Source organism: Gopherus flavomarginatus, chromosome 2, assembly GCF_025201925.1.
Source record: "Gopherus flavomarginatus isolate rGopFla2 chromosome 2, rGopFla2.mat.asm, whole genome shotgun sequence".
Lineage (NCBI taxonomy): Eukaryota > Metazoa > Chordata > Testudines > Testudinidae > Gopherus > Gopherus flavomarginatus.
In genome coordinates, this window is record NC_066618.1 from 276,387,993 (window position 1) to 276,411,179 (window position 23,187).

A 23,187-nucleotide genomic window follows, 5' to 3' on the forward strand; every position below is an offset into this window, starting at 1 on the left:
CATATCTTGTATAATCATTGACCCCCGTGTAATAAATGCACAATGCAACCAGGTGAGAATACTGGTGTTATCTAATCCCTTTGCATTTGTGTTGTTCAGGTATTAGTGACTACACAAGACACAGGGCATTGGGGAAACAGGCCCCATATCTTCAAAACAGGGAGCAAAATTTACAGGAAAACATCTGTATTGGGTTTGTCCATTTCAGATGAGAAAACCCACATAAACAGACAAAAGGTAAGCTGAAAAAATTAATTGTTTTATAAAATAAGATCCTAGAATCGTATCTGAACATCCAGTTTTTAAATATGGTACATTCACTTTCTCACAGAATATTTAAATATTCAGGTCATTTATGGTATATTTCTCATACTATTTGAGTTAAAAACTTTGGATAAATTAAACAACACCTACCAAAAGATACCACAACTTATACACATAAAACTAAGTAACAATTTAAAAAATATCCACAAAGTAAAGAAAGTAGGATCTCTTAGGAAATGCTACATAATTTTTGCTTAAAAATATACTTGATCATTTTAGTCTATCTTGAAAATATAGTTTGTATTTCATTTCTCTTTCTAAATTTAAGTCTCATATAATTTCCATTTAAGTTAATAAATATGTACAACAAAATCCTTTATATCAATGAATATAAATAGTAAATACTGTATTAGGCCTGGTCTAACATTCTTTGCTCACACGATGACTTCAGTGGTACTTTTCAATTTGGGATGCCAAAGGCTGCAGATCAGGACCTAAATGTCATCAAATGATTATAGCTTTTACAGAAGTGACTTTATAATATAAAAAGCTCTAAGCTCTGAGAGCTTAGAGCCATTCCAGTCATACATTCCTATAAATAGTCACATACAATGTAGGGGAACAATGTTCTACGTTAATTACTGGTAACAGTAATTAGGGGGAAATAGTGGAGAATGTATGGAAAAATATCTTGAATTAGACACATCGCTTTTTTACTGATTGGACTTGGTTCCCTATCATTTCAAAAAAGAGTTTTTGGTATAATTGGTACATTTTAAAACTGTGAAGCAACTTGACCACCTTCTTCAGACTTTGGATAGGTTTTTTGGGAAAGTGGTACGCTTTCAAATGCTTCAGCCCATGCGTTAGGGCCTTAATTGTGTCTTGATCAGCGTTTTTTATTCTCCATAGGTTAAGAAGCTTCAGAATTTGTTCTGTAGGTTTGCACAGCTTCATGGTGTGCTGAATATCTTCTTTTCTTACTTTCTTTCCTGGTAAACTCGCCATCAGAATGTTGAGATGTTCAAAGGTTAGATTAGCCTGGCCAATATATTTTAAAATGCTGTCTTCACAGAGATCAATATCTACACAAAACAAAAAGCAAGGAGGGACATTAATATGATTCATTACTATTTTATAATGGCTTAAAACAAACTCTAAAGTCAGAAAAGCACATGTACCCACTAAATGTTTCCTAGTTTTATTTTCAAATAACCCTTTTATCATTGCTGTTTTAACCCTCAGTCTTACAAAGCACTTAAGCATGTGTGTAACTTTTTTTTCATATAAGTAGTCCCAAGTTACGCACATACTTGCTATCATGCATTTATTTGTACAATTTTGTAATGTGCATTTTGTCAGATGTACAGTGCATGAGGCAGGGCTCTGTGTCTTAACATTGCGCTACACAATTATTTTACTCCTGATATACAGGAAATGCCTAGACATTTTAGCTATAACTATCTCTGGTGCTTCAGTTCCAACATAGCACCAGCTCCAGCACAGACACGTTACAATGACATAAACAGACATAAATTAAAAATGGTTTCTCTAGGATACCATTTCAAATCCATTCCTTATCGAACAAAAGTCATTCAAATCTGATGGTTGCTGATGGTGGCTCATTTGAAAAGGGTTTGGTGGTTTTTCAGTGAAAACTCCAGCAACAAGTGTTAACATCACAAAAACTGCCATCATAATCTCACCTTTGACACCGATGGTGGCAGTTTCAGCAGAGAGCTGAAGGAATGAGTAGGGATACTCTTTCCAAGAAGAGAAAAGCATGTTTGCAGGGGTATGTATGAGATTTTGACTTGCCAGTGCACACTATTCCTCTTTGTGACTATCTAAAGGGTTTAGGTCTCTCAAGCCAGCACCTATAGTGCCTTGCTTATACCTAGGGCCCTATCAGATTCATGCTGCATTTTGGTCAATTTCACAGTCAGAGGATTTTAAAAATCATAAATGTCATGATTTCAGATATTTAAATCTGAAATTTCTCAGTATTGTAACTGTAGAGTACCAGGTGGCGGTGGTTGAAAGGTCATTGTAGGGGGATTTTGGTATTGCTACTCTTACTTCTGCTGCACTGCTGCTGGCAGCAGTGCTGCCTTCATAGCTGGGTGGCCAGAGAGCGGCGGCTGCTGGCCGGAAGCCCAGCTTGGAAGGCAGCATCACTGCCAGCGCAGTGCAGAAGTAAGGGTGGCATGGTATGGTTGTGCCACCCTTACTTCTGTGCTGCTGCCTTCAGAGCTGGACCCTGCCTAGTAGCCAGCACTCTCTGGCCACCCAGCTCTGAAGGAAGTGCAGAAGTAAGGGTGGCAATATCACGACTCCCCTACAATTACCTTGCAACTTGCCTGCAACCCATTTTTGGGTCGGAACCCAGTTTGAGAAATGCTGGTCTCTCCTGTGAAATCTGTAGAATATAGGGTAAAAGCACACAAAAGACCAGATTTCACAGTGGAGACCAGATTTCACAGTCCATGATGCATTTTTCACAGCCATGAATTTGGTAGGGTCCTACTTATACTATATACTGTGAGCCCGAGTTTCCCCTGAACTGTACACACCCAGCTCCCACTGACTTCTATAGTTCTTGCTCTCGTGTAAATGAGGGCAGTATGGACCCTGAGTATCACAATATTTCCTACTCTTATGGTCCCAAAGGGGCATTGATTTACACTCCATACATTTTACTCAATGGGGTCACATAGACTGCAAGTCTGTGCAGAATTTGGTCCTTTCTGTTGAACATAGAGGGTTAAGTTCTGCACACAGTCGCACCTCCACAGCTCCTATTGGTGTCAGTGTGAGCAGTGTGCTCACAAACCAGGGCAGAATTTGGCCCCAGGAGATTACAAAAGTGCTATTTGAAAAGTTACTTCTAACTGTGTTTGTTATGCTGTCTGAGGACTGGTCTACACTGGGTGGGGGGGATCAATCTAAGATACGCAACTTCAGCTATTCGCGTAGCTGAAGTCAAAGTATCTTACTTCGACTTACCTGGCCGTCCTCACGGCGGCAAGTCGACCGCCGCTGCTCCCCCATTGACTCTGCTTACTCCTTCTGCCGAGGTGGAGTATGGGTGTTGATTCGGGGATTGATTTATCACGTCTAAATGAGACATGATAAATCCATCCCCGACAGATCGATTACTACCTGCCGATCCAGAGAGTAGTGTAGATGTGGCCTGAATTACCTTGCATGATCTTCTTGACCATATCCTGTTCTTTGTTTTGCTGCTTCCATAATTTCAATAGTTGGAACATCTGTTCTTGAGAACTATGTTTTTGTTTAATCCTTTCTATATTTTCTGCATTAATCTTTGTCCCAGGCAAACCGTCCGTTAGTACATTCAGCCAGTTAGGAGTGAGTTTTTCAGGAACAGCAAACCTGAAAAGTGCTTCCTCGCATAGGGTTACATCTAAAAACAAATAAGAGAGAAAAAGATAAGTTAAGTTGTGGAAGTCAAGGCTAGAAGGGGCCAGCAAATCATCTAGCCAGTGTTTCCCAAACTTGGGATGCCGCTTGTTTAGGGAAAGCCCCTGGTGGGCTGGGCGGGTTTGTTTACCTGCTGCGTCAGCAGGTCCGGCTGATCGCGGCTTCCACTGGCCGTGGATTGTTGCTCCAGGCCAATGGGAGCTGCTGGAAGTGGCACGGGCCGAGGGATGTACTGACCGCCGCTTCCAGCAGCTCCCATTGGCCTGGAGCAGCGAATTGCCACCACTGGGAGCAGCGATCGGCTGAACCTGTAGACGTGGCAGGTAAACAAACTGGCCTGGCCAACCAGGGGCTTTCCCTAAACAAGCGGCATCCCAAGTTTGGGAAACACTGATCTAGGCTGACTTCCAGCACGTAACAGACACTAATCCCCACCGAGTTACTCCTGCACTGACACCAATAACCTGGATAGACTAGAATTACAGCTTTCAGGAGAGACTACACTATTGTATGCCACAAGCACAGAACAGAAGGGACCAAGGTACACCAATGCCTGAGGCCCCTGCAATGGTAGGGAATTGATTTGGTAAAATAAACCAAGATGATCCAAGCAAGTGTCTGAATTCTTCTGAAATTGTTTGGCCCTGACAAAACATAGAGGGTCCAGAATTGTAAGAAAAACTATTTTAAAAACATGTTTAAATTAAGGTACTGATCTTTATTTCATAGCACTATAGGTTTCTTATCCCATCTATATCATCTAATTGACAGTAACTAGAATTTTACAGTTTGCCCATCACTGTAGTATCTGAGCACCTAACAGTTTTAATTTTTACCATAGCCATTGCTAATCCCATTTTAATAATGCTTTTTGGGATACTTACACTACACTTTGGCATTATACATACCTATTCCACATTTTTGAGCTGATGCGTCTGTGTTTTCATGACACACATTGTCACGAACTGCATTGCCATTCAGTGCTATTTTATGACCTAGTGCACTGCAGTTTGTGTGTTTTTTGCAGGCTGCTTCGGATGAAGTTTCATTTGAGAAAAATCCTTCTGGACATCTCTGGCAAATGGTGTCACTCTCAGGGGTGCCTTTAGAAAAACAAAACCCACTACCTTTTACAAAAGATACACATTGTGTGTGTTTTTGTGCACCAGGAAACAAAATATCAAAAAATAAACCATGACTTCGGATTTTCATGCTTTCTCGCTCCTACATGAACACTCGCTTGGAAGATATTTGTATAATTTTGAAAACTTTTCTCTCAAATTCAGATGCTCATGCTACAGAAGTATGTTAAATAATGTTTTTAAACACATGGGCTTCTCATCCTTGCATACATTTGTAAATTAGCATCAGATAACTTGACTCTATTCAAATGTCTACAAAAGGTGTCTGACCTTCAGTTTTCCTCCATATCGATTTTTTCTGAGAATCAATTAATGGGCACAAAACATTGGTCCAAATTCTGCTCTGTTACATCTGTGCAGACAATCTCAAAAATAAATTACTCTAGTTGTAACTGAGTAGAATTTAGCCCATTTCTTTAAATCTGTTGCAAGCAGGTTCTTCTTTTTGTGAGTGTTCTGTAATAGAATTTGAATACAGTCTACATCAGGGGTCAGCAACCTTTCAGAACTCGTGTGCTGAGTCTTCAGTTATTCACTCTAAGTTAAGGTTTCGCATGCCAGTAATACATTTTAATGTTTTTAGAAGGTCTCTTTCTATGTCTATAATATAACTAAACTATTGTTGCATGTAAAGTAAATAAGGTTTTTAAAATGTTTAAGAAGCTTCATTTAAAATTAAATTAAAACACAGAGCCCCCCAGACTGGTGGCCAGGACTTGGGCAGTGTGAGTGCCACTGAAAACCAGCTTGCGTGCCACCTTTGTCATGCATGCCATAGGTTACCTACCCCAGTCTATATATTGGCCTTTAAATTAAAACCATTCATCCATGGTGACTTTCCTCCGTTTCTTTATATATGCACATTTATGGAAGTTTCTCAATACATATTTTTAATCTCTCAAATATGAAATTCCAAAGTTTTAACAAATTATGCCATTGCATAAACTAAATGAGTTTCCAAAGCCTTTAAAAGTAAGTTGTTGTTCAGTAACATGATAAATTCAAGATTACATATTGACCCCTCTTTCTTGGATTGATTATATTATTCTTTACTTGCCTAAAATCTAATAAACATATATGATCAGGAAAAGTATATAGACAGTATTTGCCCTAACTGCTATTATAAAGAATATATTTATTGTCCCACAGTTAAAGAACTGAGACAACATGGAACATTACTTCACTGCATTGACCGAAAGGGAGAAAATTAACACATGAAACTTAAGCCAGGCAGCTACTTCGAAGAGTCTATCAAAGGAAAATCCCGGCTCAAATCAAAGCTCATACAATATATCCCCAATTCAGCAGTACATTCCTATTTGAGAAAGCATTTAAGCATGTTCTTAACTTTAAGCACATGCTTAAGTCTCCTTGAAACCAATGGGACTTAAGTATGTGCCCAATGTCAAGCACATGAGTAAATTCTTCATCGAGTAAGGATGCACTTAAAGACATGGTCCCTTCTGACCTTTAAGTTTATTAGTCTATAGTCTATGATTCAATTCTTTGCTGGAATTAAGAACTATATTTGCATTTGAAAATGCCTCCATCTAGTGTATTTTAGGAGTACTTGCTGTTAAAAGCTAAATGCACAGAGGTTTGCGTTAAAATAAGCAAATCCACCTTTACTACAATTTTACATTTCTAAGACTCCCTTAGAAACAAAAGAATATGAATCTCTGAGTTTTCAAGTAGCCAAGAAATAAAGAATATATTTATATATACTCAAAAGCAGAATGTCTGCTTTCACTAGATAATGAGTTAGAACATGTGCAGGAGAGCAAGAGTTCTCCTTGTTCATATCTGAACTTCAAAAGTAATTCTGTACAATTACTTAAAATAAATTAATTTTACAATAGACAACCCTCTAAAAGATAGTGACCAAATAATGGACCACAAAAGGCTACATACAGGTTTGCCTTTTTAATCTGCTAAGAAACAATATGAAACAGCTGCTAGAAACAATATGAAAGTCCAACTGACAGAGATCTGCACATTTCAGATGATCAGGCATCAACTACCATTGCTAAGAGAATTTCTGTTGGACTTCCCCCTACCACGGATATGCTGCTTTTTCAGGTTGTTCCTTCCAAAAAGATTAGCATCTCCATATTTTGGGAGATGGAGATAGATTATCCTCATTCCCAGAAATACCTGCAGGGGGTGACAAAGTACATGGAAACTCCATGCAGAGTTTCTTCTGCATCTTCCTCTGAATGGGAAAGGAATAGGGTGGGTGATCTGGTAACCCAGGAGAGTCCTAGGTTCTACATGGTTAAAGCAGTATGGCACCTTTGCACTGCTCCTCCAGCCTCCCTCTCTCACTTAGAATTTGTGCTGCCATTGACTGTCCCCTGGTGCCTGCTTGAGGGGAATAGCAGGTTCAAAGTGAGAGCTAACACTGCTTTGATCTGCATTAACTCCCAAGTGAATATCTCTTAGGAAGTCTGCCACATTATTGGGCACCATAGTGCAGAGAGTGGCGAAAGCTTGGTTTGGGTTTGACAGGATCAGATCTCAAAAATTGTTCTTGCAAAATGGTCCAAAATGGCAGAAACATTATATGATCAGGTGATCTCATGTAATTTATGTCATTGTTGGGTGAAATGTCCTGAAAATAGATGTTACTGTGTTATTTCAGTTGCATCCATATCCAAACCAGAAAACAAGCCCCCTGTAGTTTTGATCTGACCTAGAATCAAAGTTATAATGGCTGATTTAGGTCAACAGACTAAATTCCTGTTCTTTGCAATTTGAAGGTACTTTGCTTTGAGGTTCTAATCAGGGCAGCCCGGGGCGGGGGGGGGGCAAGTGGGACAATTTGCCCCAGGCCCTGGGCCCCACAGAGGCCCGCGAGCCCTGACCCGGTGGTGGTCCGGGTCTTCGGCAGCATTTTGGCGGTGGGGGGCCCTTCAGTGCTGCTGAAGACGTGGAGTGACTGAAGAGCCCCCGCCGCTGAAATGCTGCAGAAGACTTAGACCGCTGCTGGATCAGTACAAGAGCCATAGCTCCCCCGCTTTGCTCCAGGCCCCCTGAATCCTCTGGGTGGCCCTGGTTCTAATTTTGGCCCAATTCTAGTTCCTTATCAGTCCTTCGAAGGAACTCACTTTCTAGTTAAAATGAGTTTCAAAAGTAAGAGGCATATGTTATTAAAACTACAAAATACCAAACCTTAGTAAATTACAAGAACTAAATAGACCAAAGAGCACCAGTGTGAGAAACAATCTGATCAGTTTACAAAATACTTTAAAATAAGACATTTCCAGTTGCCAGAATCAATTTTGTAGGAGAAAGAGGCTGTATATACTATAGTCCAAACATAGGAACAGTCCCAGAGAAGGGTGAGGCCCTTTTGTATCCAAGAGAAACAAATCATGTGCAATGAACTCTCTTGGATGGCTGCTAAATTAACAGCGTCTAATAATCTGACAGTAGGATCACTTCCCAGAATAAATATGCTTTGATGGTGTAGCATACCTAATATTTGGCCAGGAGGGTGATCTCTGCTTTGATTCCCTTACCACTGAAAGATTTATAGTGTCACCAATGCATGCCTCATACCCTGGGTGCCAGGACTAAGATCAAGGAAGAAAAGTATACTTAATATACTTAATATTATAGTGCTATACTTCAATGGATCTCAAAGCACTTTACAAAGATGGTTAATTGTACTTTATCTGCAGTAACAGATATGGAAACTGAGGAGCAGAGAGATTAAGTGATTTGCCCAAGGTTACACTGAGGCAGTGGCAACTGGGAGCAGTAGTTAGTTTCCGATTCTCCAGCCTGAGTCCCAGCCACTGGACCACATTGTTTCCATATGTGATTATGAGGCATATTTTTGATAGACTAAGGCCACACTCCACCCTCAGTTACACCAGTGCAAACAAATTGTCTTCAGTGATGTTGCATAGACATAACTGAGAACAAAATTTGGTTCACTGTCTTTAAGTTTTCCAGCAATTGCCTTGTCTTAAAAACCTGAAGATTATAAAAGTAATTGTGTTGCCAGAGTCTCTGTTTCTTGTTTGAGGCCTACTTGCTTTTTAGTTAATGCAGTCTGCTGTAGTTTGGGACCCCATCTCTCCGTAAGATTATGTGATTAGATCATTTGTCTTCTTCTCGAAGCCTAATACATTTGGCTTGGTCTTGGATTGATGACTTCAGTTTTGTTAGCCATAATTTTATTATCCTTTGATGGATACAGTAAGTAGGCTTCCCACACAACCCAGACTTCTTTTGTGGGTCTTCCAAATGGACATCCTTGTGTACTTTTTTTCAGCCCCTTGAGTCTTGCTTCTAACCTAGCTGTAAAAGCCACTACACCAAACTTCTTATCTAGCAATGCTTTTGCAATCTGTGTACCAACGAATAGGTAGCTCTAAAAGCTTCAGACAATACTTCATCAGAACTGCTAAAGAGTGGAGACCTGGATTTAGTTTATTGGCTTCAGATTTATCTATAAAGTATGGAAAACTGATCTCATTCCAGAAGATTGGAAAAACAGCTGCATCACTCTTTTTTTTTTTCCAAAAGAAGAGAACAATCAGCTTGCTCTAATGATAGGGGAATAATGTTGTTGTCTGTCCCAGGGCAGGTGTGTATGATCATACTACTGAACTGACTGAAATACTATCTCAACCAAAAAACAATGAGTATGGTTTCTTTACAGGTCAACCTACAGTCCATGCAATATATGGTCTGCAAAATGTTATTGAAAAGACTAGAGTGACCAAAGGAAGTTAACATGTCATTTATAGACTTTGTAACTGCTTTTGACCCAGTGTATCAGTCAGAATTGTGGATACTGCTATACTATGAGGACTTAGTGGGCCTAGTGGAGGACCTGTACCACTATACATTGAGTTGTATGAGGGTCAATGATTATATTAGAGACTGGTTTTCAGAAGAATCAGGAGTACTTCAGGGATGCAGTCTCTCGTCTATATTATTTAATGTTCTAATAGACAATATGATGACAAAGCTGCTTAAGGACAAAGGAGAAGGTGTGAAACTTAAAGATTCATCTTTAGAGGATCTTGAGTACGTGGATGATATTGCCTTTCTTGGAGAGACTACTGACCAACTACAGCTAATGCTGGAAGAGCTGCAACAAACTACAGAATCTATGGGATTTAAGATCAATGGTGATAAACCAAAGCTAGGTATAACTTCTATAAAATGGAAACAAATGACCTGCTGATGTTGTATGTAGATGGCAATAGACTGAATGGGTGAATAGTTTTGTCTATTTGGGTAGTTGCTTGACAGCAGGAGGTTCAATAGCCGAAGAAGTTAAACATCGGTTCATTCTTTCATCAGTGGCATTTGAGCATCTTCAAAGACCTCTGTTTGGGCAGCAGGATGTCTGTGTGACAACTAAGATATGAGTGTTCAATACAGTAGTGATGACAATTGTATGGAGCAGAAACATGGTGGTTAAAAACAACTATGGAGAGGAAACTAAACAGTTTTCAGTAAAAAAAAATTATGGCATTTTCTTAACAGCCATTGGTTTGATTTTGTCACAAACAAAGAGATACTTAGACAATCCTGGCAAGTTGCAGTCTTGCACCAGTTGAGAACAAGATGACAGAAATGATATAATTATGTCCAATGTGCAAAAGATACACTTTAACAGAAGCTTTGTAGGTCTGAGGTCAAAGGAAGCAGAGCACCGGACTGACCACAACTGAGATTGGAAGATGCAGTTTTGAGAGATTTAGGAAGTCTAAATCCTCTCATACTGACTCACAGGAAGAAGACTTGCAAGGCACCACTGAAGAAAGAAGTCTATTCTACAGGCAACCATGGCTACATCATAGCCATGTGAATCTGCTACTGCTACTGTCGGAAACAGTTTACTTGTTTTAATAAAGGACAAATTACCTGACTGATGGATTGCTAGACTGAGTTGTTTAATCTAGTATGCACAGCACAGCCACATCAATCAGACCAGATGTGGACAGCACCACCATGCTTCGACAATAACTCTTTAGCCCCCCTCTTCTGTTGCAGAAAAAGTACAAATACACATACGTTGCTGGTCACATCTAAAACCCTGCTGTGTATTTACATCATCCACAACCATACAGCATACATGCACATCTTTGTTCAGGTGGAATTACTCAGTGCTAGGAAGATTGATTTTTATACCAAATCCATATGGAGCTGAATGTTCAAACTTTGGATCCTCTTGGGCCCTCTGCTCACTTCTTTCAAACATACTCACTGGTGGCCTAACTCTGCTCCCACAAAGGTCAATAATATAACTGTCACTGGCTTCAATAGGAGTAGAGGTAGGTCAATGCTAACTACTTTTGAAATTCCCATTCATTATCCTTTGTTTTTCTGCTACTAGAGTTTCCAAGTTAACAGTGATACTAACTATGGCCCCAAACCTGCATGGATCCTTATGCCCAGAAATCCATAGATTTTTGCCTGCATGGATCTCTACACCCAAAATTCAGTGGGATTCAACACAGGCATAGAAGTCTGCGCATGTAGATCCTGTTGCACAATCAGAGGCCAAGAAACAATTAAAATGCCATCTAGATCTATGCAGTAGCATGAAGGATATGGTGTAACTATGATTAGGCAAAATGTCAGCTTCCATTTCCTTTAGGCCACATTCAATATTGGCACTAGACTGGGCCATGTCATTTGCAGGATGACAAAATATTTTGTTTCAAGACAAGAACTTAGTCTTAACAATTTATTTTGTCTAAAATGAAGAAAATGCTCCATGGAAACAACATTGCTACAGCCTTTATCCCTCCCAGACATACAGCATGTTACCAGCTTGTTTGACAAAGAAGTAGTTGGCTGGTCTTTGGATGATAATAATAATGGTTTCTCTTGCAGTTCCCATTTAGGACACCGGTAATTAATTATTACCACATTTTGCTCTGACTCTAGAGCTACATTAATATTGTTATAATTGTGCTCTTGGTGCTGTATCAGTTAATGCTTCTGGTGTTTGTCAAGATACACAGTGGCTTGAAACAGCAGATTTCAAAATGACAGAACAGAAATACTGTATCCCAGATAATGTTCCTTTAAAAGAGGCTATCCATCATGTTTCTCATTAGAGTGCAATTTGCTACATTTGTACTGCCATTAAATTACGCATTCAGTCGGAGCAGAGTATTCCACTGAGAAATGTTCCTTTGGCTATAGTCCAAAGCAATGTCACAATGGTAACAGGTTGCATTAGCTTTGCCATTTATTAGTCTGCAATTTCATCTGGACAAGCTTGTTTCCTAATCTTTAAGTGCCACAAGTCTTTAATGCTTTGTACAGCTTTAATTAATTCTGTTGCATATTGAAAGCAGATACGTACCTGGTTGTACTACACCAAATCCAGGAGGACATTCTGTGTGCCTTAAACAAAATTCTAGCTCAAGGTATCTCCCTTCAGTACATTCACAGACGCGGTTCTGTGTACTGTTGCATTCTTGCTTCACATACTGCAGCTCTTTGCACACTATGTTGCAGTACTGGCATTCATCGTTGTTGTTCCAGTCCTCTGCATAGTACTGATCTGGACATGGTGCACATTCAGTCTTTTTTGTAGCTGTACAGTGCTGTTTTACATAGGTTCCCGGTGGGCACTGGTCACACATGAGTTGGCGAGATGTTACTGGGTCATAATGGAGATACTTTGGGAGAGCGGTTTCTTGAGTTGTCCACTTAACAGAGATATCCAAGAACTATCAAAAGGAAAATAAAATATTGTTCTCTTTAGTTCTATAATACTGCACAGCCAAAAAAAAAACCCCTACAGTTCTATTTGCTTATGTATCTAATCATGTCTGTCTCTTCAAAGTCATTAAAAAAAGACGTATTGCAGCAATATATAAAAATATGAACCAACTTTCCCACTCTCCAGTGGCTACATTATCATAGAAAATTTAATATTTGAAAGAAAAATCAGGCATTCCATATTACAACTATTAAAATACCCTGGAACCAACAAAGTCCACACTAACCCTAACCAATTAAATAGCATGATTTTACCATGATACCCCTCTATTTTCCTGGGTCTATTCATTAACTAACAAATGGACTTACCCTGAAAATCACTTCAGCAGTTCTTTGCAGGAGAGGGCTCTTAGGCTGTAAATGCTGGGGGAACAGGACTGTGGATTTGGATTGTCTTCTCGCTTACACTACTGTAACTCCAGTGGGCCAAGGAGCAGTGCTTGCTTACTCCAACTGTGGATTTGGCCCACTGATTTCAGTGGAATGGCTCCTGATTTACATTGATGTAAGTGAGAGGAGAATCAAGCCATCTGTATTGTGAACCATCATGCACACTTCTAGTGCAACAGAAATGCTAAATATATTATTGTACTGTTGAGCAATTTTAATTATGCTGTTATAGAACAAAACTACTAGATTGCACTATTACCAAAAAGGTAGATCAAAATTCAAAGGACACTCCTTTCCTATATTTATTTTTAACAATCAAATAAATGTAGCAGCATGCTTTTTTTAAGTGCCTTTCATTTAACCTAGCACTGACATTCAGTCAATGCTGCGATAAAATGTAACTGCTATTTAATATCCAACAGCAACACTAAATAATAGTTTTAGACAGATATGAAGAATGTTGCAGCTAACTGAAACTGCAGGGAGGCTTTAGGAAGGTAGAATTTAATCTCCCAAGATGGAATGCCCCAGAACATTAAGGCTAATGCTTCCTGTCATGGGATCTCAGTTTTACGCCTTATCCAAAAGGCACATGCAACTATAACAATAGTAACACTGTACTGGCAGCTACCTTATGAATAATCAGTTCAACTTCCTGCAGTCATTTGAGGAATGTCATTATTTTGTCATCTAAATACTTTTTTTTTTGCAGTTTCTCCAGTAATGCATCAACAAAATGTATGAGTGCACTTGTTTACTTCCATGCATAAAATGCTGGGATACACGTGATGTCAGTAGGTATGGGCATAGCCGTGGGACCCAGAAAGCTGCTCCAGCCAAATATTGTGCATTCTGTTCATTGCTACTCTTTTAGATATTGTTGGTTTTACTAACTTTATATGAATCAGTTCCTATGTATTACCTCTGTTTGTGACTATTTGTGGAAAACAAGCATGTGTGTGTCACTGAAGGATTCATCTTTTAGAATGGATTATAATGAGAACTGAATATGAAGCTTTATACCAGGAGAACATTATTTATTTAAAGTATATTTGGCTGTCCATCAGTGGTGCTGGACTGGTAGCTCTAGTCAGAGCCATCCTTAGGATTTATGGTGCCCTAGGCAGGATTATTAAACTGGTGCCCCTGTGCCTGTCTTGCTCTTAGCAACACAAACATAAACTTACACTACCGGAAAACTTGCCACATGCATGTTATCAAAACCAGTTTAACTTAATCACACTGTAATGCTGATGGACTAGCACTAAAGAAGTAGCAGTGTAGAAAAAATTCTGATTTGACAGAACGATGCAAATAATATAATTTTTTAAATTTGTCAACATTTTATTGGAAATTTCTATGAAGAGGTATTGAAACAAGGATTTGTTTTTAAATAAAAGCAATCTTTCTGGCTTTTTGGGCTGCAAAATCAGTAATAATGCATGACAAAGACAAAGTGATGTCTTGTTTGATTGCAAGAATAGCAAGACCAATCAAGTGTTCCTGATTCCTTGTAGAGCGGAGATAGTTTTTAATGAGCTTTAGTTTTGAGAAACTCCATTCTCCTGATGCTACTGTTAACAGGAATTGTCAGTAGAATACGAGTGGCAATATACACATTAGGATATATGTCAACAAGTTTGCTGGTATGAGTAAACTGTACAATGTCCATCATCAATTTTGTATGTGGCAACACTGATGACAGTGTACTCAATTCTTCATACAGTTCAAGTCCATTTAAATCATAATGATCACCATGCTTCAGGAGGCTCTCTAGGTCAGGGGTCCCCAACGTGGTGCCTGTGGGTGCCATGGCGCCCACAGGGGCCTCTCAATGCACCTGCGTACTGGCTGGCGGACGAGCATCTGCCAAAATTCCACTGAAATTTGGCAGCATTTCATCAGAGACGCCTCTGGATGACACTGCTTGCCGCCGATAAGCAGCGTGATCCAGAGGCGTCGCCGCTGAAATGCCACCAAATTTCAGCAGCATTTTGGCAGATGCTCGTCCACTGCCACAGTCCTTCGTCTGGTGCCTGCCAAATGAAAAAGGTTGGAGACCACTTCTCTAGGTTCTTGCACTTTGTCATTAGTTGCTTTTGTTTTCCTATTTCGTTGAATTTGGTCCTGCTCAGTCCGCTGCCAGCTGAGTTAATGGAACCCCAGGCCAACAGCGGGTTGAGTGGCTCAGCCGGGGTCTCAGCCACTAGCTTGCTCAGCCCGCTGCCAGCCTGGGTTTCCTTGGGGGTCCCCAGGCCAGCAGCAGGTGCTGAGTGGGGCCAGCGGCCGGGACCCCAGGTGGCAATGGGGCAGCAGCCAGAACCCCAGAGGAGTGGTGGGCTGAGCAGCTCAGCCTGCTGCTGCGTGCCATCAAAAATCAGCTCGCGTGCTACCTTTGACACGTGCTGTAGGTTGCCGACTCCTACTCTATACACTAGTAAGGAGATGAGCATATTACAGTTGTTGGAGAGCTCTATTTAGCAGTAACAGGGCTATAGGAAAGTCAGTCAACATTTTTTGTTTCTCTGATGAAAACTGGCCCACTCCCTTCCCCGTACCAAACTTGCCACAAATAATTGTCAACAACTTAATTTTCGGTTTTTGGCTAAGATATTGATTTTAAAAAAAATATTGAAATTGAATTCAGGATTGTTAGAAAGTATTTTTGGTGAACAAATTTGTTAAATGACAATCTAAATGGTAACAAAGCACTGCTTTCATGCTTGGCTCACACCCCCCCACCCCAGCCTGCTGGTCCAACAGCTGTAGTAGAGGAGGAGATAGGTGGAAAACTGCAGGACCCCAAAATCCACCTCTTGGGGTGAAGAGTGGCAACAGCAGCAGCAAACCCTCAGGTCCGATCACACGCCAATGGGCACCACCGCCAGCCCAATGGACCATGGTGAAGTTAGCACAGCATCTGATCTCAGGGACGGGGCACCCATGGAGCCACAGCAGCTCATCCTGCCCTGTGCAGCTCCCCCCGGATGAGATGGATCGCTGCCAGCCCGGGGGAGAGACACACTTTCCAGCTAGGGTGACCAGATCCAGATGTCCTGATTTTATAGGGCCAGTCCAGCTATTTGGGGCTTTGTCTTATATAGGTACCAATTACCCGCACCTAGGGTAACCAAACAGCAAATGTGAAAAATCGGGACTGGGGTGGGGGGAATAGGAGCCTATATAAGAAAAAGACCCAAAAATCGGGACTGTCCCTATAAAATCGGGACATCTGGTCACCCTACAGGTGAGTTCCTTCCCCTTCCCCGAGACCCCAGCAGCCAATCACCTCCCTCAGACTGTGCTGCATTTGGTTCTCTCTAGGACCCAGCAGCCCTGCTCTTACATGCTCCACTGCTTCCCATCTGTCCGGGCTCCCAGCAGAGCGGTGCCCCCAGACCTAGCGGTGCCCCAGACCTAGTGGTGCCTGTTCTGCCTATGGCTAAGGACGGCCCTGGCTCTAGTGCCATAGTTCTCTGTTGGTACAAAGAACAAATGTAACACAGGCAATGACAACACAAGCTTCTCCATCCGATCGTGCCCTTACCCTGACCTTGAAGAGCCATCTCTAGGTATAAGTGGTAGCTCACATTCTATGCCCATTCAGCATTAGCCTCCGTATTGTGGCTCCATTCAAGGGAACCAGATTTGCACTCTACAGAAGCAAAACTCCCTCAGGCACAAAACCAAAACTGGGAGATGGGACACTTGACCATCATCTGATTATCATGTTGGTTTCCAAACAGCTATTCAGTTGGGGTGCTGGACTAATTTTTATAGTGAGGGTGCTGACAGCCACTGAACCAAACTGTCAACCCTGTATATAATGGAATCCACTTCAAGCCTGGGGGTGTGGCAGCACCCCCAGTGACCCTAGTTCCAGAACCTATGTATCAGATTGTACCGACTTCTGGTCACCACTGCCTTGTTAGAGGTTAGAAGGCTTTCTCTGACTACCCTGATTTACCCAGTCCTCCATTAGGAAATTTATGGAAGTGCAGCACACCTGGATGGCACATGAACCCCCAATTCAGGGAGGCTAGCCCCAGGCCCCTCCCCTTACACTAAGACCCTGCTCCCACTCCATCCCTCCACTCTCACCAGCTGGGGCCAGAGGAGCACCAGCCAGTCTGCCCAAGCCACCCCAGCTCGCACACCCAAGCTGCCCTGAGCCCCAGCTGGCCAGCCTACCCAAGCCACCTTGGCCCACCTGCCTGTCCGAGTCCTGGTTGTCCCGAGGAGCACTGAGTCCCACCACAGTCCAGCCTCAGGGCCATGGTGGGAAGCATTAGTAGAGGTTTGGGGAGACTTAGCCTCTCCTAGCCTCCATTACACGCCGCCCATGGCAGCATAGCTTTCATAGGTTCATTCATAATTTTAAGACCAGAAAGGACTATGAGATCATCTCGTCTGACCTCCTATATAATACAGGGAATAGAGTTTCACCCGGTTACCCCTTCATTGAGCCCAATAACCTGTGCGTGACTAAAGCCTGTGCATGCATCTGAGGAAGTGGGTATTCACCCACGAAAGCTCATGCCCCAAAACGTCTGTTAGTCTATAAGGTGCCACAGGATTCTTTGCTGCTTTTACAGATCCAGACTAACACGGCTACCCTCTGATACTTAAAGCCTGTGTATTTCCCTTGGGGTTTAGAGAGCACAACTCCTTTAAAACCTGAGACAGAGGAAGGCCTGATTGTTCCAAAGGGAGGGGAGTTACGGTAGGGAAAGCCACAGGAGAGTGTGCATTTCTGGAACTCCAGACAAGAGACCCAAATCAAGCAGGCCCTCACGTACAGAAGCAGCCAAGAACCAGCCTGAAGCCTGGGAGGGACAGAGCAGCCAACCAGGGATGCCCCAGGACAGGAACCAGGAGGAACACTGTGCCAAGCAGGAATCACCTGAGAAGGCAAAACCAGAGCCAGACCCAGTATCAATGTCACCCAGTGCTGCATGGGGCCATGAGTACTAGGGCTTGTGACCTTGTGTTGGGAATAAGGAGGGAAGTTACAGATATTTAAGTGGGGAGGTTGTTGCTCTGTGTGGATTTATGCAGAGCAGTAGAAGAGGGCACTGGAGGGGTTTGCTGGGGAAAGTTTACTGGTGCGGAAGATGACCAGGAAGATCCACTGCTGGACTGGAACTATGCCCAGGATTCCTAACCTCTGAATCTAGATGCAGTGCTCAGTGTCTATCCTTTTATATTGTGGTTCCACCAGCCTGATGGGTCCTTGTGTTAGATGTAAGCCTATTTTACTGTTCCCCCTATCTTTTCCCCTGTTGTTTTTCTCCGTTCATCCCTCAGTAAATAAATATTTCCCTTCCCTATATTCATTGTACTATTCCACTTTATTGTGTGTGTGTATTTGCTCTGAGGGATTTGGAACAGGTGTTTCTGGGGTGGAAACATAGGTATTGGAATTAAGAGTTGAAGTGGTTTCCATCAAATGCAGGGTTTACAGTTTAGTTCAATGGTTCTCAGCATGCCCATTATACAAATTGTTCTAGCACCTTGGAGTGGAAGGGAGTTTCCCTTCTGCATTCCTACGCGTGCCTTTTCTTGGCTAGAGCTGCCCACAGAGCGGACTCCATGATGGTCACGTCTTTCAGAAAGGCATTCAGTCTTCATCTGAAGACATAATAAGAAGGAGAATCTACCCCTTCCCTCAGTACTTTGTTCCAATAGTTAATCACACTCACTGTTAAAAATGGGTGCTTTATTTTTAATTCGAATTTGTCTTGATGATTTACAGCTCTATTTTTCTTAAATGTCTGGATCTGATTCACAGAAGCTATTTAAAAAGAGGGTGTAGTACATTTTTGAAAAATGAATGGCTTTTCACTGATGAGCCACATACCCACCCTTGGTAAACCTCTGACTATTACTCTAGTAAGAAAAAAGGCTTGATAATCTCATAAATCGTTGCTGTTAACAGTCCAAGATTCCTTTTAGGGTTTGTTTTTCCCTTCATCAGACAGCTCATTTAGCAAGAATGAAACCACCCTCCCAAATATCCTGAACACTTGCATGGGCATACACAGCACATTAGAGCAGCATTTGTCAGACTTCAGTGTGGGGTGGAGAAACTGAAATGACAATTCTAAGCCAAATGCTGTAATTTAGATGTTTATGGAGCTCTGAGAGCTTCAGATAGTACCCAGCGCAGATGGGAAGCTGGCATTATGTGAAAATTATTATGCAGCTTGAATGGAAATTACAGCAGGTCCTGGGTACAGAATATCTCTACACTGTAATGCATCTGAATGCTTCCATAAAAGACAAGCCATCTCTTACTGCAGTTGTAGAATTCTCGCGCTTGCCATTCATTCTCTCTTTGTGCACACAGGAGCACATTTCCCAGAGTGCTCAGCACCCAGGAGTTCCCCTTGTGACATATATGAGTAAGGAGAGTAGGATTTGGCCCATTGTCACTAGCTGCCGATTTCCACAGAAGACCATATAGGGGAGGCAAATATGAGATTTTGTTGTAGGGGTTGGGCCAGTTTTTCAAAAGAGCTCAGCTCCCATAATCAGGGCAGATGGTAGGGGATATAGTGAGGAAGAGAGGGGGCACACATTGCCTTGCAGGATCTGGTCCTAAATGATGCAACTCATTAAAAATTATAAGCAAATTCTTCCAGACAGGTTCAGAGGGGAGTTAATGCAAATATAGCTTTTGGGACAACCGAGGTCCATTCCGGTGGGGATAAAAAAACCAAATAGATCTGTGCATGGGTGAATCTACTAATTTGAATCTCTACCCTGGTAAGCACAGATACTTGTGTAATATTGTAGTGGAGCAGCACCCATAATAATCTAAATATGGATATAAAAGAGAAAGAAGAGCATTCAGCAGGGCAGGTTGTTTGTTTGTTTGCTTGTTTTAAAAAGAAAAAAACATCACAGGCACTAGGCAATATTCTTCTTCTATTCCTTGAAACGCACCTTGTGTAGACGTATAAATGAAATAATTCAGACTGTCTCTAATTGACTCACCCTTAAGTACATAGTACCATGCTATTAGGTTTCGTTAAAAGTTTTTAAGTAACATTACGGGTATAAATCAAATTTGTGTCTCAATGTTCTAGCAGATATTACACTTAGTTTGAACCCAGTGCCATGTTATTCATCCATACATTCAGAGAACGTCATTCCCACGTCTCCTTGCCCTTTACCACAGTTCTGTAGGCCCAGCAAAATGACCCCTTTAGACTGAGGCAAGGAAATCTATTGTTCAGAGGAATATCTTCAACTTAAGATACAACACTTTTGGCATTCTGGTCAGAACTGTGTAAACTGAAGGCCTAATGTTAAGCTTCTGAATCCACAGTTAGGTGTCCACCTGAGTTTCAGAAGTGTTATAGAAGAAAGTGCAGAAAGGCACTACACAGCATTATTATTATTTGTATTAGAAAAGTGCCCAGGAGCCCTGCTCATGAACCAGGACCCCATCGGGGCAGGTGCTGTTCAAACACACAACAACACAGTCTCTTCCCCAAGGAGCTTACATTTTTCTGCATCCGCTTGATTTTGGGTCATTCCTAACTTATGTGTGCATGGTGCTTTATATAGCGGATGGCTCTGCTCCGCCAACCCACACTGGGACTAAGCCTATTCCTCATTCAGGCAAAACTCCTAATAATGTGAAAGACCTGTGGCTAGAATAGACTGAAAGAAAATATTAAGCACCCACCTCCACCCATAAGAAACAGGCATTTTAGACTAAATGAAAGCACAGTCTCAGTTGTTGGGCTGGTGGCCTAAACAGAAAAAAACAGTATATTGAATTAACTATATCGATGAGCCAGAACGTCAGTTGGAGTAAATGGGGCATAGTTTCATTGATGTCAGTGAAGCCCATTGACACTAGCTGAAGATGCAGCCCATCATTTTAACTCCAGAGATAAGTTTGATATATTTGCAAAAAGACTGAGGAGTACTTGTGGCACCTTAGAGATTAACAAATTTATTTGGGCATAAGCTTTTTGTGGGCTAAAGCCCACTTCATCAGATGCATGGAGTGGAAAATACGGTAGGAAGATATATATACAAGGGAACATGAAAAAAATGAGTGTTGCCATATCATTTTATCATGTTCTGTGTGTGTGTGTGTGTGTGTGTGTGTGTGTGTGTATATATATATATATATATCTTCTTACTTTATTTTCCACTGCATGCATCCAATGAAGTGGGTTTTAGCCAACGAAAGCTTATCCTCAAATAAATGTCTTAGTCTCCAAGGTGCCACAAGTATCCTCGTTCTTTTTGCTGATACAGACTAACACGGCTACCACTCTGAAACCTGTCGCCATGCAAGGCATTGATATATTTGTTATCTGAAAAAACACAAAAAGTTGACTGAAAACCTCTTGTTTGAATGCCTATTGGTTAATGGAAAGTAGTGGCTTGAATTCATTCACAGAACTTAGAGAAAAGATGGGAATTCAACTACATTGCATATGCCTGACCATTTTTGTAAAAACAGTGAAAATGTGTCCTACTCTGAGCAAAGATTTTAGAGTATTTTAGATCTTAGATGGCATCAATACTGAAATTGAAAGGCTTTTAGGAGGATTTTAAGTAAGAGGAAACAGAGCTTTAGTTAGGGGTTTTTTTTAAGTTAAACTTTGGACTTTTTACCGTTTCATGGTACTCTAAATACTAAGGGTAAAATTCTGGACTTTTAAACTACTACAAGTCTATTGACTTCAATACAGTTTCACTGAGAGCAGAATTTGGCACTAGATCACATTAACTCATGATTACTTAACCACCAAATCCAAAACAGGCACGTTTTACTTTGAAGGAAAAAACAGTCTGTCTTGAATTTATGTAAGTGAGTCAGAAATAATGGGTGAGAAAATTATAATAAATGGGCATCCACTTAATCCCTTACTCATAGATTCATAGATTTTAAGGCCAGAATGGACCACCATGATCACCTAGTCTGACCTCCTGCACATTGCAAACCAGAGAACCTCCCCCATCCACTCCTGTAATAGACCCTACAGGCACTGCACAAGGAGTTTACCGTAACCAGTTATGATCCAAATTATGAACTCAAAAGTTAGCCTCAACCTTTGTACATATAATGACTATCACTTTAAATCACAATTGCCATTCAATGCTACTACCAGATACAGGCTCTGAAAAAAACAGTATTAAAGAAAAATATAGCAGAGGGAAAAAAACACTAAAAACACTGGACTTAGTCTTTCAAAGTACTTTGTTGGATCTTTGAGAATCCTTTCAAGATTCCCCTGATTTCTATGCCCAGATTTAAAGGCCTCCTGGCCACCACCATTCAGACCAAGCAGTGCTGGACAGGACTCTTTTCATTAGTAGTCAGGGCTCCCCATCTACCATCCAGAAGACTGATGCAAAGTGTCACATCTCCCTTCCAGGAGCACACAACCATGGCTGGCCCAGACCCTCATCCAACTCCCACTGAAGTCAATGGAAAGACTCCCATGGACCGAGGAGTGGGAAACTAGGACCATGAATGGGACCAATATTTATTGCACAGAAAATCAGGGCACTACCAGAAAACAGCCAACTGGACACAGCAACTTAGGACTGATCCTGTAGGGTACTCCTGAACTCCTCCAATACCCTCCGAAGTCAATGATACTAAGTACCTTGTGGGACTGAGTCCTTACACCATAACTACAAACTCAGCAAGTGGACAAATGAGTGTTTTGCTACAGAGTAAAGTCAATAGAAGTTATTTCTCAGTGTGCTGGAACTTACGGCTCAATTTAGACAAAAACAAAAAACAAAAAACAAAACCCAACTCTGAAATGATACTGGTAAAAAAAAAATTGTACACCAAAAAAATCTCATGCCATATGCATTAGAAAAAGAACACTATCCACTCACCTTGTGGGTGCAATTCAAATTGATCTCTGATGTCATATCATAGGTCCAATCCTATGAAGGTTCCTATTCAACCCTAAAGGTCCAATCCTGCTAAGAGGTGCTAAACATCGCACAGAATTTAGATCTCTTCCAAGAAGATTTGGGATCTTAAAGACTTTCATATAATCTTTGAATTGATTAATGGCATGAAAAATAATGAAGTAATACATGATTCTGTAGCCATAATTGATATTCCCAGAAACCGTCTAAGGTCAATGTCTAACTTGGATGATTTTTTAAACAAAATTTCAAATAGTTCTGT

General features: G+C 41.2%; 1 protein-coding gene across 1 annotated transcript in view; it reads right to left on the reverse strand.

The window, feature by feature from the left end:
• Positions 1–281: 281 nt before the first annotated feature.
• TNFRSF11B (TNF receptor superfamily member 11b) overlaps positions 282–23,187 on the reverse strand; it is a 28,427-nt gene continuing 5,521 nt past the window's right edge. The window contains exons 2-5 of the mRNA XM_050941076.1: positions 12,193–12,562; positions 4,617–4,811; positions 3,467–3,691; positions 282–1,349 (exon numbers count right to left, since the gene is read on the reverse strand). Coding sequence (XP_050797033.1) covers positions 961–1,349; positions 3,467–3,691; positions 4,617–4,811; positions 12,193–12,562 — 1,179 coding nt within the window. The 3' untranslated portion in view covers positions 282–960. The remainder of the gene's footprint in view (positions 1,350–3,466; positions 3,692–4,616; positions 4,812–12,192; positions 12,563–23,187) is intronic.